A 16,235-nucleotide genomic window follows, 5' to 3' on the forward strand; every position below is an offset into this window, starting at 1 on the left:
ATTCAGGGGTGGGGTACAGTGATGTCTATTAATTAGGCCTGTCTCCTGAGCAAAAAATACAAGTCTGGACAAAGTCAAGGATTAGTGAGGATGGGGAATAGGTTTTTCTTCCCTGAGTTGTATGAGAAAGACAGAATTTCGCCTTAAAACACATACTAACATGTAAGTGAACAGTGGTGTAAATGAAAGCTCAGTGAATGAAACAAATTATTTAATTATCAGTTATAATAATAACTATTATATAGTCATTAGCTATAAAAATAATAACTAATATAATTATATACTAAAATACCATTAAACAATGTTAATTAAATGATTAATATTAATTGGTATCAATTATATTTTTGTTTATTATATAATCACATAGAATGTATTTATAATATAATTATATTATATTATACATAAATTCTAATTAGTTAATTATATAGTATTCTTGCCTTGAGAACCCCCTGAACAGTATGAAAAGGCAAAAAGATAGGACACTGAAAGAGGAACTCCCCAGGTCGGTAGGTGCCCAATATGCTACTGGAGAGCAGTGGAGAAATAACTCCAGAAAGAATGACGGGATGGAGCCAAAGCAAAAACAACACCCAGCTGTGGATGTGACTGGTGATAGAAGTAAGATCTGATGCTGTAAAGAGCAATATTGCATAGGAACCTGGAATGTTAGGTCCATGAATCAAGGCAAATTGGAAATGGTCAAACAGGAGATGGCAAGAGTGAACGTTGACATTTTAGGAATCAGCAAACTAAAATGGACTGGAATGGGTGAATTTAACTCAGATGACCATTATATCTACTACTGTGGGAAAGAATCCCTTAGAAGAAATGGAGTAGCCATCACAGTCAACAGAAGAGTCCAAAATGCAGAACTTGGATGCAGTCTCAAAAATGACAGAATGATCTCTGTTCGTTTCGAAGGCAAACCATTCCACAGCATGGTAATCCAAGTCTGTGCCCCAACTAGTAATGCTGAAGCTGAAGTTGAATGGTTCTATGAAGATCTACAAGACCTTTTAGAACTAACACCCAAAACAGATGTCCTTTTCATTATAGGGCACTGGAATGCAGAAGTAGGAAGTCAAGAAACACCTGGAGTAACAGGCAAATTTGGCCTTGGAGTACAGAATGAAGCAGGGCAAAGGCTAACAGAGTTTTGCCAAGAGAACGCACTGGTCATAGCAAACACCCTCTTCCAACAACACAAGAGAAGACTCTACACATAGACATCACCAGATCGCCAACACCAAAATCAGATTGATTATATTCTTTGCAGCCAAATGGAGAAGCGCTATACAGTCAGCAAAAACAAGACCAGGAGCTGACTGTGGTTCAGATCATGAACTCCTTATTGCCAAATTCAGATTTACCTTGAAGAAAGTAGGGAAAACCACTAGACCATTCAGGTATGACCTAAATCAAATCCCTTATGACTATACAGTGGAAGTGACAAATAGATTTAAGGGACTACATCTGAGAGACAGAGTGCCTGATGAACTATGGACGGAGGTTCATGACATTGTACAGGAGACAGGGAGCAAGACCATCCCCAAGAAAAAGAAATGCAAAAAGGCAAAATGGGTGTCTGAGGAGGCCTTACAAATAGCTGTGAAAAGAAGAGAAGCGAAAAGCAAAGGAGAAAAGGAAAGATATTCCCATTTGAATGCAGAGTTCCAAAGAATAGCAAGAAGAGATAAGAAAGCCTTCCTCAGTGATCAGTGCAAAGAAATAGACGAAAACAATACAATAGGAAAGACTAGAGATCTCTTCAAGAAAATTCAAGATACCAGGGGAACATTTCATGCAAAGATGGGCTGAATAAAGGACAGAAATGGTATGGACCTAACAGACGCGGAAGATATTAAGAAGAGGTGGCAAGAATACACAGAAGAACTGTACAAAAAAGATCTTCACGACCCAGATAATCACGATGGTGTGATCACTCACCTAGAGCCAGACATCCTGGAATGTGAAGTCAAGTGGGCCTTAGGAAGTATTACTACAAACAATGCTCGTGGAGGTGATGGAATTCCAGTTCAGCTATTTCAAATCCTGAAAGATGATGTTGTGAAAGTGCTGCACTCAATATGCCAGCAAATTTGGAAACCTCGGCAGGGGCCACAGGACTGGAAAAGGTCAGTTTTCATTCCAATCCCAAAGAAAGGCAATGCCAAAGAATGCTCAAACTACCACACAATTGCACTCATCTCACACGCTAGTAAAGTAATGCTCAAAATTCTCCAAGCCAGGCTTCAGCAATATGTGAACCGTGAACTTCCAGATGTTCAAGCTGGATTCAGAAAAGGCAGAGGAACCAGGGATCAAATTGCCAACACCCGCTGGATCATTGAAGAAGCAAGAGAGTTCCAGAAAAACATCTATTTCTGCTTTATTGACTATGCCAATGCCTTTGACTGTGTGGATCACAATAAACTGTGGAATATTCTGAAAGAGATGGGCATACCAGACCACCTGACCTGCCTCTTGAGAAACCTGTATGCAGGTCAGGAAGCAACAGTTAGAACTGGACATGGAGCAACACACTGGTTCCAAATGGGAAAAGGAGCACGTCAAGGCTGTATATTGTCACCCTGCTTGTTTAACTTATATGCGGAGTACATCATGAGAAACGCTGGGCTGGAGGAAGCACAAGCTGGAATCAAGATTGCAGGGAGAAATATAAATAACCTCATATATGCAGATGACACCACCCTTGTGGCAGAAAGTGAAGAACTAAAGAGGCTCTGGATGAAAGTGAAAGAGGAGAGTGAAAAAGTTGGCTTAAAGCTCAACATTCAGAAAACTAAGATCATGGCATCCGGTCCCATCACTTCATGGCAAATAGATGAGGAAACAGTGGAAACAGTGTCAGACTTTATTTTGGGGGGCTCCAAAATCACTGTAGATGGTGATTGCAGCCATGAAATTACAAGACGCTCACTCCTTGGAAGGAAAGTTATGACCAACCTAGACAGCATATTAAAAAGCAGAGACATTACTTTGTCCAACAAAATTCTGTCTAGTCAAGGCTATGATTTTTCCAGTGGTCATGTGTGGATGTGAGAGTTGGACTATAAAGAAAGCTGAGCAGTGAAGAACTGATGCTTTTGAACTGTGGTGCTGGAGAAGACTCTTGAGAGTCCCTTGGACTGCAAGGAGATCCAACCAGTCCATCCTAAAGGAGATCAGTCCTGAGTGTTTACTGGAAGAACTGACGTTGAAACTGAAACTCCAATACTTTGGCCGCCTGATGTGAAGAGCTCACTCATTTCAAAAGACCTTGGTGCTGGGAAAGATTGAATGCAGGAGGAGAAGGGGACAAGAGAAGATGAGATGATTGGATGACATCATCAAGTCGATGGACATGAGTTTGGGTAAACTCCGGGAGTTGGTAATGGACAGGGAGGCCTGGCATGCTGCAGTCCATGGGGTCACAAAAGTCAGACACAATTGAGCAACTGAACTGAACTGAATACTTATTAATGGAACTCTTTTCCCATAACATCTTATGGAAAAACATGAATCAGCTCTTTGGGCAACCCGATACCTCCCATTTTTGTGCTTCTGATCTCTCAGGTTGGATGGAGGGAGAGGCAGGGGTAGGATGAGGGAGAACCAGATGAGCTTATGCGGGCCTGTCTCCTCGTCCATCATATAAGGTGGTTGCACTACAGCCTCGAAAGCCACACTTGGCATCTTCTGCCACCTGCAAGTTATTCCTCTGGGTGCAGGTATTATCCTTCCTATATGATCTGTGAGGTACCAAACCTGTATCCATAAACTGAAACAATGGAGACATGTCCATGTATGTACATTGCAGATGGGCTAAGAATTCATGGAACAGTGAAATCTGGAGGGTGAGGGTAGAAGTTGATGAATTAGATTTCTGCCTCCTGCTATACCAATTACCACAACCTCAAAACAACAGAAATCTGTCTTACAGTTCTGTAGGTCAGAAGCCTGACGTCGTCTCAGTGGGTTTTAAAATCAAGGTGCCAGCATTTCCTGTCTGGAGGTTCTAGGGGAGGATCTATTTCCTTGCCTTTCGTAGCTTCTAAAGACTTCCCACTGTCCTTGGTTTGTGGCCCACTTTGAAGTCAGCGATGTCATCTCTCTGTTAACCCATGACCATATCTCCCTATGAACACAGTCCGGGAGTCTTCTTCGCTTTGAGTGACCTGTGTGATTCTGTTTGGGCCTCCCAGGTAATGCTTAGTAATCTCCCCAGATTACTTCAAGGTTACTACATCACACTTCATAATTTTTTTGCCACATAAAGTAGTATGGGAAGATCCCCTGGAGACAGAATGGCAGCCCACTCCAGTGTTCTTGCCTGGGAAATCCCATGGACAGGGGACGCTGGCGGGCCATAGTCCTTGGGGGTCACAGAGAGTTGGACATGTCTGAGCAACTGACAACATGTTCACAGGTACTGGAGATTAGAAATAGACCCTTCGGGGGCCTTTTTCTGCCTTTCACAGCGAACAAGACCTAACAGAAGCACTGGTTCTCATTGGGAAGGAAACGCTCTCTCTCTAGCCACCCAGGTAGTCACTCTGTATTCTTAAAAAACTCATTCCCATAAAACTGTTTTGTCCTCGGGGTCCTGTTCTAGGCTATAAGTCGCATGACACATATGCAGGGACACAGACAAACACAAGACAGGGGCATAAAAGAAATGCCTCCAGGTTTTAGCAAACACATCCTCGTTTGTCCACCCCCAAAGAGCTCCCTTTAGTAGTCATTCTAAAAGGCTGTGTACTTGTTCCAGCTGGAATGCAGTTACGTTGTCATTGTTCAGAACCTTTTTAGACCTTTTCAAGTCAGGCTAGTGATGGGACACAGAAGAAGACTGGAGTGCTTTCTCCTTACACATCCTTTTTTGTTATCTCTGCTTTAGTCCACTTCCCGTAATGTGCTCGGGGAACAGATTTCCAGAAGACATCTGCAGGGCTCAGAGAGCAAAGGGTTCTGGGTAAGAAAGTGTCAGAGACAGCGTATTAAATCTGATTCTCAGAAAGTCATGAGAAATTTTAGGGTGTCAAATGCTTTGAGGCATCTTGAGGTGCGACAGAAACAAACAAAAAAAAAACCCAAAACTGGTTTAAATTTGGTTGGACAATAAACAAATGCATTTGTGCAGTGTCCCTTAATCCAAGTCGACTTGATCCTAATCCTAGGGGGATGGATAGGAAAGAAGAACAGGCCCTAGAGGGTGCTTGGCAGAGGGTGGTGGGTGTGTGTGAGGGGACAGAGTGACCCTGAAATGGAGAAAGTAAGGAGGGCCCAGCCTGCTAACCACCTGACCTTTTTGTAGCTCTAGAACAGACTTCAAATATAGGCTTTAAATAAATTCAAAAACAGCAGTAACTTTTTCCTGGAAATAGAACACTTGTTAATATTACCTTCAGTTGTTGTAAATCAGCAGAAAAGGGCCCTTGATGGTGGCATTTGTATCAGAGGCAGCGCTGGTGTCTTCTCAAAGCCAGGGGCTCCCTGAAGTGTCCAGTGCAGAGTTTCCTCGGGGCGCTGGGTGGGGCAGCCACGTGCCTGCCTCCTGCCAGACTGGCTGCTCTCATGGGGTGAGGCCTTGATTGATTTCCCATGGATGGATGTCTAGGAAGGCAGGAGGGAGAGAGACCAAGAGAGACACACTGCCCACTGAAAATAGTTTGTTTCCTATAGTCAGTGCCAGGAACAGGCTGGCTTTTACACACGCTGCCTTCAGCTACCGACTTCCCAGAGCAGAACGTGCATTGCTGCTGGGGCTGTTGTAATTCCTACCTGAGGCTGAAGCGCAAGGTGCCTCCCCTGCAAGAGAGCAGACAGAGAACAAGCATGTGCACGAAGGGACCCTGGACTTAGCTGGAAATAAACACCGGTGGATGGGCCAGTGTTACACCATTTGATGAGCTCTGCATCAGAAGTCAGGAGACCTGGGTTCTAGATGTTGCCCTCATGTGACCTTAACTAGCTGTGTGAGCCACATCACTTAAGCTTATTTATCTACCTTCTCAGAATGTCAGTTTCCCAATTAATTCATTCAAAAATATTTATTGAGTAGCTACACTGGATCATTGAAAAAGCAAGAGAGTTCCAGAAAAACATCTATTTCTGCTTTATTGACTATGCCAATGCCTTTGACTGTGTGAATCACAATAACCTATGGAATATTCTGAAAGAGATGGGAATCACCAGACCACCTGACCTGCCTCTTGAGAAACCTGTATGCAGGTCAGGAAGCAACAGTTAGAACTGGACATGGAGCAACACACTGGTTCCAAATGGGAAAAGGAGCACGTCAAGGCTGTATGTTATCACTCTGCTTATTTAACTTATATGCACAGTACATCATGATAAACACTGGGCTGGATGAAGCATAAGCTGGAATCAAGATTGCAGGGAGAAATATAAATAACCTCAGATATGCAGATGACACCACCCTTGTGGCAGAAAGTGAAGAACTAAAGAGGCTCTGGATGAAAGTGAAAGAGGAGAGTGAAAAAGTTGGCTTAAAGCTCAACATTCAGAATACTAGGATCACGGCATCCGGTCCCATCACTTCATGGCAAATAGATGGGGAAACAGTGGCTGACTTTATTTTTGGGGGCTCCAAAATCACTGTAGATGGTGATTGCAGCCATGAAATTAAAAGATGCTTACTCCTTGGAAGGAAAGTTATGACCAACCTAGACAGCATATTAAAAAGCAGAGACATTACTTTGTAAACATAGGTCCGTCTAGTCAAGGCTGTGGTTTTTCCAGTGGTCATGTACCAATGTGAGAGTTGGACTATAAAGAAAGTTGAATGCCGAAGGATTGATGCTTTTGAACTGTGGTGTTGAAGAAGACTCTTGAGTCCCTGGACTGCAAGGAGATCCAACCAGTCCATTCTAAAGGAGATCAGTCCTGGGAGTTCATTGGAAAGACTGATGCTGAAGCTGAAATACTTTGGCCACCTGATGTGAAGAGTTGACTCATTGGAAAAGACCCTGATGCTGGGGGGGATTGGGGGCAGGAGGAGAAGGGGACAACAGAGGATGAGATGGCTGGATGGGATCACTGACTTGATGGACATGAGTCTGAGTAAACTCCGGGAGTTTGTGATGGACAGGGAGGCCTGGCAAGCTGAGATTCATGGGTCACAAAGAGTCAGACACAACTGAGCGACTGAACTGAACAATATGGACAAGAGATGTGAAGGACAGGTTGGTGTCCATGATGGACACAAAAGATGACCAAGATACCTTTTTACATTCATGGACAGTCTAGAGAGTATGATGATTTTGTTTAATATATAACAGGATATATAAAAGGCAGACAGTGCAAAGTGCCTTACAGGAAAGGCAAGCAAGTCACTATGAAATTTCCACTGAGGGAGACAGAGAGGCAGAGATACAGTCTAGCCTGTCCCCTGAGTGGAGGAGTGGGGAGAACAGCTCCGGAGAAGGCAGCGTTTCAGTGGGTCTTGAAAGATGGATGTGCTCTCCCCCCACAAAGACAGGAGGGTGGCCTCCTTTCGAGGGGGATTGTAATGAGACTAAAACGAACACAGGCAAGCCCGCGTGCTGTCTGTTTTCCTATTGTTCAGCTCTCTCTCGCTTCATCACCGCTGCCTCCACTTCACCGTCACCATCACCTCTGAAAACTCTAATCTCAAGCCCTCTTCGTTTCTCTCCAAGGTTGTCCCACACGCCCTAACGGGCCCCCGCCTCTATCCGGCGCTAGCCTGGCCCTTCCTCCAGTTGTTGAAAGACCTTCCTCGCCCAGATCTTCCTGTTGCGTCACTTCCTGTCTTGCGTCTCCTCACTGGACCCCTGGCGCCGGTGGGCAGGTCCCCTGTGTTCCGCCGGGTGCCTGCGGCCCTTCATCTGAAGGCTCCCCCGCCCCAGCGCGGCTCCCAGGCGCCCCTGCTCGGAGCTGAGCCACCGCTTTACTGGAAGCTCTCCCTGTGTCTGTCACAGCGTTTGACGCCTGTGTGCCTTGGGGGAAGCTGCTTCTGCTCTCTCCCCCTGGGGAGCCTCTGTTTCTCTCTAAAACTGCGCACTTCCGGTGTGGCGTCCCCCTCGCAGCCTTACCTCCTCAGGTGGGAGACTCCATTTCAACTGTCAGCGTCCATCTCTCCACAAAAAGCAGGGTTTTTTGAGGGCAGGATTTTTTTTTTAATCATGCTCATGTTCTTTCTTATTCCTAGATCCCAGTTCAGCATCTCAGAGGGTAGAGTAAGTGCATTCCGTACAAACGAGTTCCATTCCGAGAGCGCATCTGTAAATCCAGTTTGCTCCTAAATCCAGCGGAGTCGGCCTAGGTACCCAGCTGGCACCGCAGGATTACTGCACGTGATGGCTTTATAGTACTTCTCACACAAACAGCACACAAAAAACACATGTTGAATCTTGCAGTGCAGTTCCCGGCAAAGTGCAGTCGTCCGGGACGACAGCTGGCACACGGGGCGGGCGTCACGTGAGCAGGAAGGGGCTGCTGACCGGGGTGGGGGTGGGGGGCGGCCCGCTGCAGGGGCTCCCCACGGGGCTGGGGGCTGGGTGCCCCGCCCGCACCTGGCTCTGATGGAGCCCGCGCTCACGTCTTCGCAGGTTCACAGCTTGAAGGTTCATGTGTAGGGGACTTGTGCTTAATAAGCGTTTGTTACAACAAAGAGCGCAAGTGTGGTTACATTCTAGTTAGGCTGGGACTTAGGTGAGTATGAGCTTATTTTTACAGATTAAGGGTCAGGCATGGAGGACTCTTAGAGCTGAGCTAGGTGTGTTTGATTTTAGTTACCAGACACCTAGTATTTGGGACTTGGACCATGAGATCATTATTCTTTCCTTCAGTACTAAAATTCTGTAAATCTGTGAATGTAGCTACTGTATTTTCTTTTCTTTGCGTTTCAAGTATTCCTGAAATCAAAGGAAAATATGCCACTTTTTCATGCCTACATCTACAGGGTCTGTGTGTTTTCCATCAAAGCATGTTCTGGTGGAGTTATGGACCTTCATTCACTCAGGAATTTGGAGTTTGTTTTTGTTTTATTTTGCAAAAAGAAAAATCAAAGGAAAGACGTCAGAGAAGTTAGAATAAAAAATAATTTCTTGTCATACAGATATATTCACTAAATGTGTCTTTCCTGGAGACCACCTTGCTGTGTCTTGCAGCTACTTAGTCACAAGCATTGGGAGGCTGAGTTTGAGGAATTTCAGGCCTAATTAAACACATCAGTCTCTGTGTACCAGAAGGTGCCAGCACCTCATGCTGTCCGTTTACCTTATCACTCAGGTTTGCACTGTAGTTTCTTTGTCCAAGTTTCAAATAGGAAAATTTAACACATGCTAACTAGCAATGGAAATATTAAGAATACATTGGTTCAGAAACAAAAAATATTCAAGATGAAATAGATTTTAAGAAATGACTCAAAGACTAATTCTGAATGACTGGAGTGAGATTTGGGAGATGTTTGTTTGCTTTTTAAATTATTGCATTAAGAAAAATATTACCTTCACTGAAATAGAAGATTCAGGCTGGCAAATGTGTTGAGTAGTGTTCCCTTTCATGGCAGCCAGAATGTACTGTGGAGAGCAAGTGTTCTGGAGCCCAGCTGAGTGGATTCTGGCCCCAGATTTTCCACTTTCTTATTGTGTGACCTTGGGCAATTTTTTTATCCTCTCAATACATCACTCTCCTTATGTGTAAAAAGCAGAGACATTACTTTGCCAACAAAGGTCCATATAGTCAAAGCTATGGTTTTTCCAGTAGTCATGTATGGATGTGAGAGGTGGATTATAAAGAAGGCTGAATGCCAAAGAATTGATGGTTTTGAACTGTGGTGTTGGAGAAGACTCTTGAGAGTCCCTTGGACTGCAAGGAGATCCAACCAGTCCATCATAAAGGAGATCAGCCCTGGGTGTTCATTGGAAGGACTGATGCTGAAGCTGAAACTCCCAACACTTTGGCCACCTGATGTGAAGAGTTGACTCATTAGAAAGACTCTGATGTTGGGAAAGATTGAAGGCAGGAGGAGAAGGGGATGACAGAGGATGAAATGGTTGGATGGCATCACCGACTCGATGGATGTGGGTTTGGGTGGACTCCGGGAGTTGCTGATGGACAGGGAGGCTTGCTGTGCTGCCGTCCATGAGGTCACAAAGAGACAGACAGGACTGAATGACTGAACAACAGCAAAATGGAAGTAACATCTCATAGGGTTGTTATAAAGAATAAATGAGCTCGTCTTATAGGAGTCTTACAAGGATTAAATGAGTTCACCTTATAGGGGTGTTAGATGGCTTAAATGAGTTAATGTGCCAAGGTGTGTACTTGGCATGTGGTGTGCTTGACACATGATAAAAGCAGCTTGAGTTTTAAACCACCTGTATTTACAGTTTGTTAGTATATTAAAGATGATGAACAGGTACTAATTTTTGTTTGCTGATTTTTGGTTTTGCATTGCATCGAATGCTTGAAAAGGAAGTAGGCAGCAGTCCTAGATTTATGATAAATATTTTCATTTAACATTGGACTCAGCTGAATATTCACGTGACTTTTTTATGGAAAAAAAAAAGGGGGCTAGGTGGTTTGAAATATAAAGTAATGTAAGTTATGGCCCCTGATACTAGAGATCTTACCATCTACATAGAGAGAAGAGAAATCTTTGTGTTAAGGCTTCCCGGTTAGTGCTAATGGTAAAGAACCCACCTGCCAAACAGGAGACTTCACTAGGTCTGGAAGAGTCCCTGGAGGAGAAAATGGCAACCCACTCCAGTATTCTTGCCTGGAGAATCCCATGGACAGAGAAGCCTGGTGGGCTGCGGTCCCTAGGGTCAAAGAGTCGGACACAACTGAACAACTGTGCACACACATGGATAAATATATACAATAATAAAGATCTAGTATGAAATAGGTGGTACTTGAATTGAGTATTGCATTAGAATATTAATATATAAGATATACGCTTAATACCTTTGTCACAAGTGTTCTGATACACTGACTAGATCAGGTCTGTGGGAACGAGAAGCGGTACTTTTGATGAGCAGATGTCAGTGGAAGTTGGGGCCACACATCAGTGGCAAGTCTTTGGCAGCGAGGACTCTGACTTGGTCACATGGGTGTCTGAGAGTCACCGGGTGATTCTGAACAGAGGAAGAGCCGCCGTCGGCCAGAAGTCGCTCAGCTTTCTGAACTGCATCCTGGCCGTGTCAGGAGGACGGGCCGCGAGGTTGTGCAGAGGGTGAACTGGAAGAGGAGGGTCTTTCGTTCGGGAGGCCGGCTGGAAGGGAGGTGCGAATGCCTGGCGTGAGATGGTTGCGGTAGCAGCTGGGTGGTGGGTATCGGAGGAGCTGTGATGCCAGACTGTGTGGGGGGCACTCCTTGCCGGTCCAGTGATGGAGACCTGCGCTCCCACTGCAGGGGCTCAGATTCAGCTCCTGGTCAGGGAGGTAAGCTCTCACATGCCACGGGGCACGGCCAGGAACAAAACAACAGAAAAAGTGCCAGTGTGCGTGAGACACACGTGTGAGAAGCAAGGGAAGGAAGGAGAGGGGACAGCAGGGGTGGGCGGGGCCTGGCCTGCACCTGCTCAGGGGGTAGATTTTACACTTCTCTTCCCTCTGGAAGTCCATCCTCAGTCACAGTGTGTTTGTCACTTGGAATCAGCCCTAGTGAAAGCGTTTACACTTCTGCCAGCCATAAACAGTACAGATCAGGGCACGTCATTTTCCCAGAAAGCCAGTTTACCTGTACACAATGGAGTGAACCCAGAATTTTGATTTTGGATGACTGAGTAGAAATTTTTGGAAAAGAGACTGAGTTTGATTTGGGACCTGTTGAGATTATAGTAACAACTGGAAATAGCCTGACAGTGTGACAGGTTCCATCTGTAAATGGTACTTACTATCCTCTGGTAGAGGTTATAAAAACGTGTTGTTCAGTAAATCTATTACTCTGCCTTGGAGTTGATACAAGAAGAAATTCTTCTGAAGACACGTGTTTTGCATTATACATGTAATTTCGTTGCAGAAACACTAAACACCATTGTTTTTCAGCAAAAATTTTTACAGATATGGTAAGGTTTCCTATGGGTCAAAGAGTAGCTAAGCCACAAAACAAAACAATAGTTGAGCTGAGAATTCATGTTAATACAGGCTCACATTACCAGGGAGAATCGGGGAGAAGGCCTCGTGTGCTGTTAATCCCACATGGAAAGCAGGGTAAAGAGCTGGGATTTCACAGATTCCACCTTTTCCTTGCGCTCTTAGGTTGGAAGATCTTTTTCCTTTCTGTGAGAGATATGCTTTCAGAAATGAAAACAATGTCTCTTTTTAGCAGAAATTTGTGAAATCAATTGCCCAGCAATTGTGATAATAATTTATTCAGTAACACTGTATTACAAAGCAGTATTGCTGCAGGATACCAATTTTTGTATTCAAATGTACTGTGACTTTGCATTCAGAGACTGGGCGAGGAAGATGTTTAAAGTGTTTGTAGGACCGCAGTGGAGACGTGGACGCAGATAAGAGACTTCAGACACGAGGGGGCGGGAAGGAAGGAGAGAGCGGGGCAAATGGAAAGAGTAACACGGACGCTTACAGTAGCGTGTGTTAAACAGATCGCAGCGGGAAGTTGCTGTGTGACCCAGGGAACTCAAACCCGGCTCCGCGAATCCTGGAGGGGTGGGATGGGGAGGGATGGGGAGGGATGGGGAGGGAGGCTCAGAGGGGAGGGGACGCAGGTCTACCTGTGGCTGCCTCACCTTGATCTATGGCAGAGACCAGCACGATATTGTAAAGCAGTTATCCTCCAGTTACAAATAAATGAACTTAAATCAATGGATAGCCAGTGAGGAAACCACCACAGCCCAGAGCCGTTGCTGCTTGGCCGGATGGCAGGCTGCTGTTTGTTTGTTCCTGTGGCCGTGTGTCTACTTTTGCTGCAGAATGATGAGAGCTGAGGAAAACCTCTTCACACAGTCAGAAAAGATACACTGTCATTGTGCTTGGCTGAGTGCAGCATCCTAACTCGACAATTTACAATCTTGCAGGGTGTCCCTGGAGCAAAGGGGGAGAGGGGAGAGAGGGTGAGTATCTCTGGGCCACTGATGGGCTGGCTGCCTGCCTTTGTCCGGGAGCCTGGTGAGGGAGGGCCGTTCTCTGTCCGGGTCACTCATTGCTTCGCTACCCACCCCCCACCCCCAGCTCGCCCAACTGTGAGCACCTTTTCAAGCAGATCCATCCTATGGGCTGGAGGTCAGGCCTGCTGGCTTCTCATTGCAGCTCTGCTAGTCCAGCTAGATGACTTGAAGCCATTTGTTTAGGGATGAAATGGAGAGGATCACTCATGTAACTCACAGAGTGGATTTAATGAAGAAATTATATAACGGATGTGAAAAGGTTTCAGAGAGGTAAACGCTCTATGCAGAACGCCAGGCAGTAGATGGAGGCTTGTGTGTTCCCGCTCTCGGCACCCAGGACAACAGTGACAGCGCGGGATTAGAGCACTGCCCGCGAGGCTTAAAGCCGGCTATTTCAGGGCCTTCTCTCTCCTTTGAGAAACTGTGCTGCTGCTCAGATAATCGTGCAGTCACTTCTGATAGACGCAGTGGTGACCTTGGGCTCACCCGATGACCTCGGCGAAAACTTGGGCAGTAAGTTTTAAACTCTATAAACGGATTTAACATCTGAGTTGCTATTAGTATTCAATAAGCCACTGCTTGAGAAAGTGCTGTATTTTATAAGCTCTAAAGAGTGATAAAGAAGGCATTAAATAATATATAGTTAATGTGTTTGTTTCAAACACTGTTGAGTTTTTTAGAATCTGGGACCGGAAGTGCATACTTGAGCGTCTCAGTCTAACGCGGGCTTTCAGGAGCCTTGCACGCGCATGTCGGTGCTCACACCGTCTCTGTGTGACGGTGGGCCATCCCTCCTGTTGCTCAGCAGCGAAGGGCCCAGTGGCAACAGTGGGTCAAGCCCCAGCTCTGTCCTGGGGGTCCTGCCGCGGGCTGGGCTGTGGCCGGTGTTCAGGAGTCTGCTTTTTGTTTCCTCCAGGGCGACCTTCAGTCTCAAGCCATGGTGAGAGCGGTGGCACGTCAGGTGTGCGAGCAGCTCATCCAGAGTAAGTGAGCCGTGCTCACCGATGTTCGCTGTTACTCAGCCAAACAGAAATTCACCTTTTGCACAAGTATAGACGCAGCGTTGTCTTGGTGCAGACACATGCACTTTACAACTGGCCATCACTGACCCACCTGAAGTCACTGCCTCTTTACATCTAATCCCATTACAGATTACCCTGGCGTTCTCCACCGATGGTGCAGAGGCCAGATTCCTCTCTGTTGTTTGTCTGGAAGCTCTCTGTTCGCCTGCATAGGTTTAACTTGACTGCCCAGATCAAATCTTCTATTTGTTTTTCATCTCTACAAATAAAGAAATCTTTTTTTCTCAAGTGCTAAGCACTTGAAAGCTGCCAAATTAAGGCATCAGAACTTACCTTCCAATCTCTGGATTTAAATCAATATCTCTTTCTTACTCATTTCTTTGATTAGCTCAAGGCCCTTCTCTTTAAGACTTACGCCATAAAATACAAACACATAAACACACGTGCACACATGGGTACAAGCTTCATGTGACATTTGACATGATCTTTGGGTCCATGCCAAAAATTGCACTGGAACACACTTTACATCACACCTGTCCCATTTCTTCATTTTAAACTTGAACTTTCCCTCTATTTTAAATGCTCCCTCTGATTTAACTTTATTCTGTTTTGTGTTATATAGTACACTAGCGTGTACGAGATAGAGAATTTACAAGTGAAGCTATTTAAGTTTAATACTAAAATAAGAATCTCTGAAAACACAATTAGAGAAGGGAAACTGAACATTAAGTAGAAAATGTTTGAAGCTAACCTGTATCTTGGATTATTTTGTAGGTTTCTCATTTCAAGTATACAATGTAAATGGGTAAAGAATTATTTTAAGGAAACCTAAGGGTTAAATCCTAATATGACTCAATGACCATAACATAAGGACTATATCACAATAGTTACTGTCTTATTCCACTTTGGAATAAAAGCGTTATACGGATATGTGGTTGTTTGAAACGTGACCTAAAAGTTGAGATTTCAGAATCCAGTTTTTCCCCTCAGGAATTGTCAGATTCCTGTGAATAGTTTCTCGGAAACCGAAACCAGTGGGGTTAAACCAGAGCTGAAACAGGCCTGTAAAACGGGGAGGGCCTGCCTGCCAGTGTCCTCGTCGGAGAAGAACACGGCAGAGGCTGGATGCGGCCCGTGCGCACAGCTCAGCCTCCGCAGAGCCGCGTCCCTGTCATCCGAGCTTCACCTGTCCTCCCTTCAGCTCCGCCTCGGAGCGTGATCACCACGTGGCTTAGGGTTCCTCACTTGCTCGGTTATCTGCTTTGTGGTCCAGAGCTCATCAGAAGGGTTATGCTAGGAAAGGCTGGACTGTGTGAGGCTCCAGTGATGGCCGCTGGAGAAGTGATGGAGGGCGGCCCCTTTATCAGAGCAGGAAGCTGAAGAAGCAGAGGCGGAAACGTCCGCTCCTCCCCGGACTTTCACGAACGTGCTTCCTGGTGTGCCAGGTGATCAGCCAGCCAGTCCTGATGACAGTCCTGCTCCTAGGCCTAAGAAGGCGTTGACCGTGTCTTAGAAATCGTCCCTCTAGAAATGGTTGCCATTCCTTATTTAGGCTGGATACTTAAAAAGGAATATATAATAGTTATTTGGAAAATTCACTTCTGTAGGGAAGTGCTGTCTACCAGTGATGCTGGGAAAATGAGGAATTATGATATCAAATATTTTCTCAGTTTTTACTTGTAATTATTAACTCCATTCTTACAGGCTCAACTGAGTTAAGGGATAATGAGAGCAAGTCAAATTTAAAAAAAAAAAGTGAGAGTTTCTGCAGCTGGGACTCAAGTAAAGGTTTCTGCAAAAAGGCTTGGCAATAAAGAGATGAGTTGAAACAGAGCGCTTGTCTGGGGATTTGTGAGCAAGTGGGTGGGGCAGGCTTTGTGGGTTGGAAGGAAAGACAAGTCATTTGGGTGGAAATTGCTGGAGAAAAGGGGCAGCTGGGTGAGGATTTAGGGGTCAGATAAGTGTTGGGGGTAAAGATAAAATTTATGACCTCTGCTCCGTGATACTTACTGAGATGCTGACGTGAGCTGTGGAGTTCCAAACGCATGAGATGGGATTTGAATACAGTCCAGCTGTTAATATCATCCAAA

At 45.2% G+C, this 16,235-nt stretch overlaps 1 protein-coding gene across 8 annotated transcripts in view; it reads left to right on the top strand.

Annotated features, from left to right (window-relative positions):
• The window catches only part of COL14A1 (collagen type XIV alpha 1 chain), a 232,282-nt gene that overhangs the window by 187,011 nt on the left and 29,036 nt on the right, over positions 1 to 16,235 (top strand). For 6 of the 8 annotated variants that reach the window (XM_070477487.1, XM_070477490.1, XM_070477485.1 and 3 more), the window contains 2 exons: positions 13,034 to 13,069; positions 14,040 to 14,106. The exons of 1 other annotated variant lie outside the window; for it this stretch is intronic. In XM_070477487.1, coding sequence (XP_070333588.1) covers positions 13,034 to 13,069; positions 14,040 to 14,106 — 103 coding nt within the window. The remainder of the gene's footprint in view (positions 1 to 13,033; positions 13,070 to 14,039; positions 14,107 to 16,235) is intronic. One more of the 8 variants, XM_070477489.1, reaches the window with a different exon arrangement.

Source organism: Odocoileus virginianus, chromosome 15 (genome assembly GCF_023699985.2).
Source record: "Odocoileus virginianus isolate 20LAN1187 ecotype Illinois chromosome 15, Ovbor_1.2, whole genome shotgun sequence".
NCBI classification, from domain to species: domain Eukaryota; kingdom Metazoa; phylum Chordata; class Mammalia; order Artiodactyla; family Cervidae; genus Odocoileus; species Odocoileus virginianus.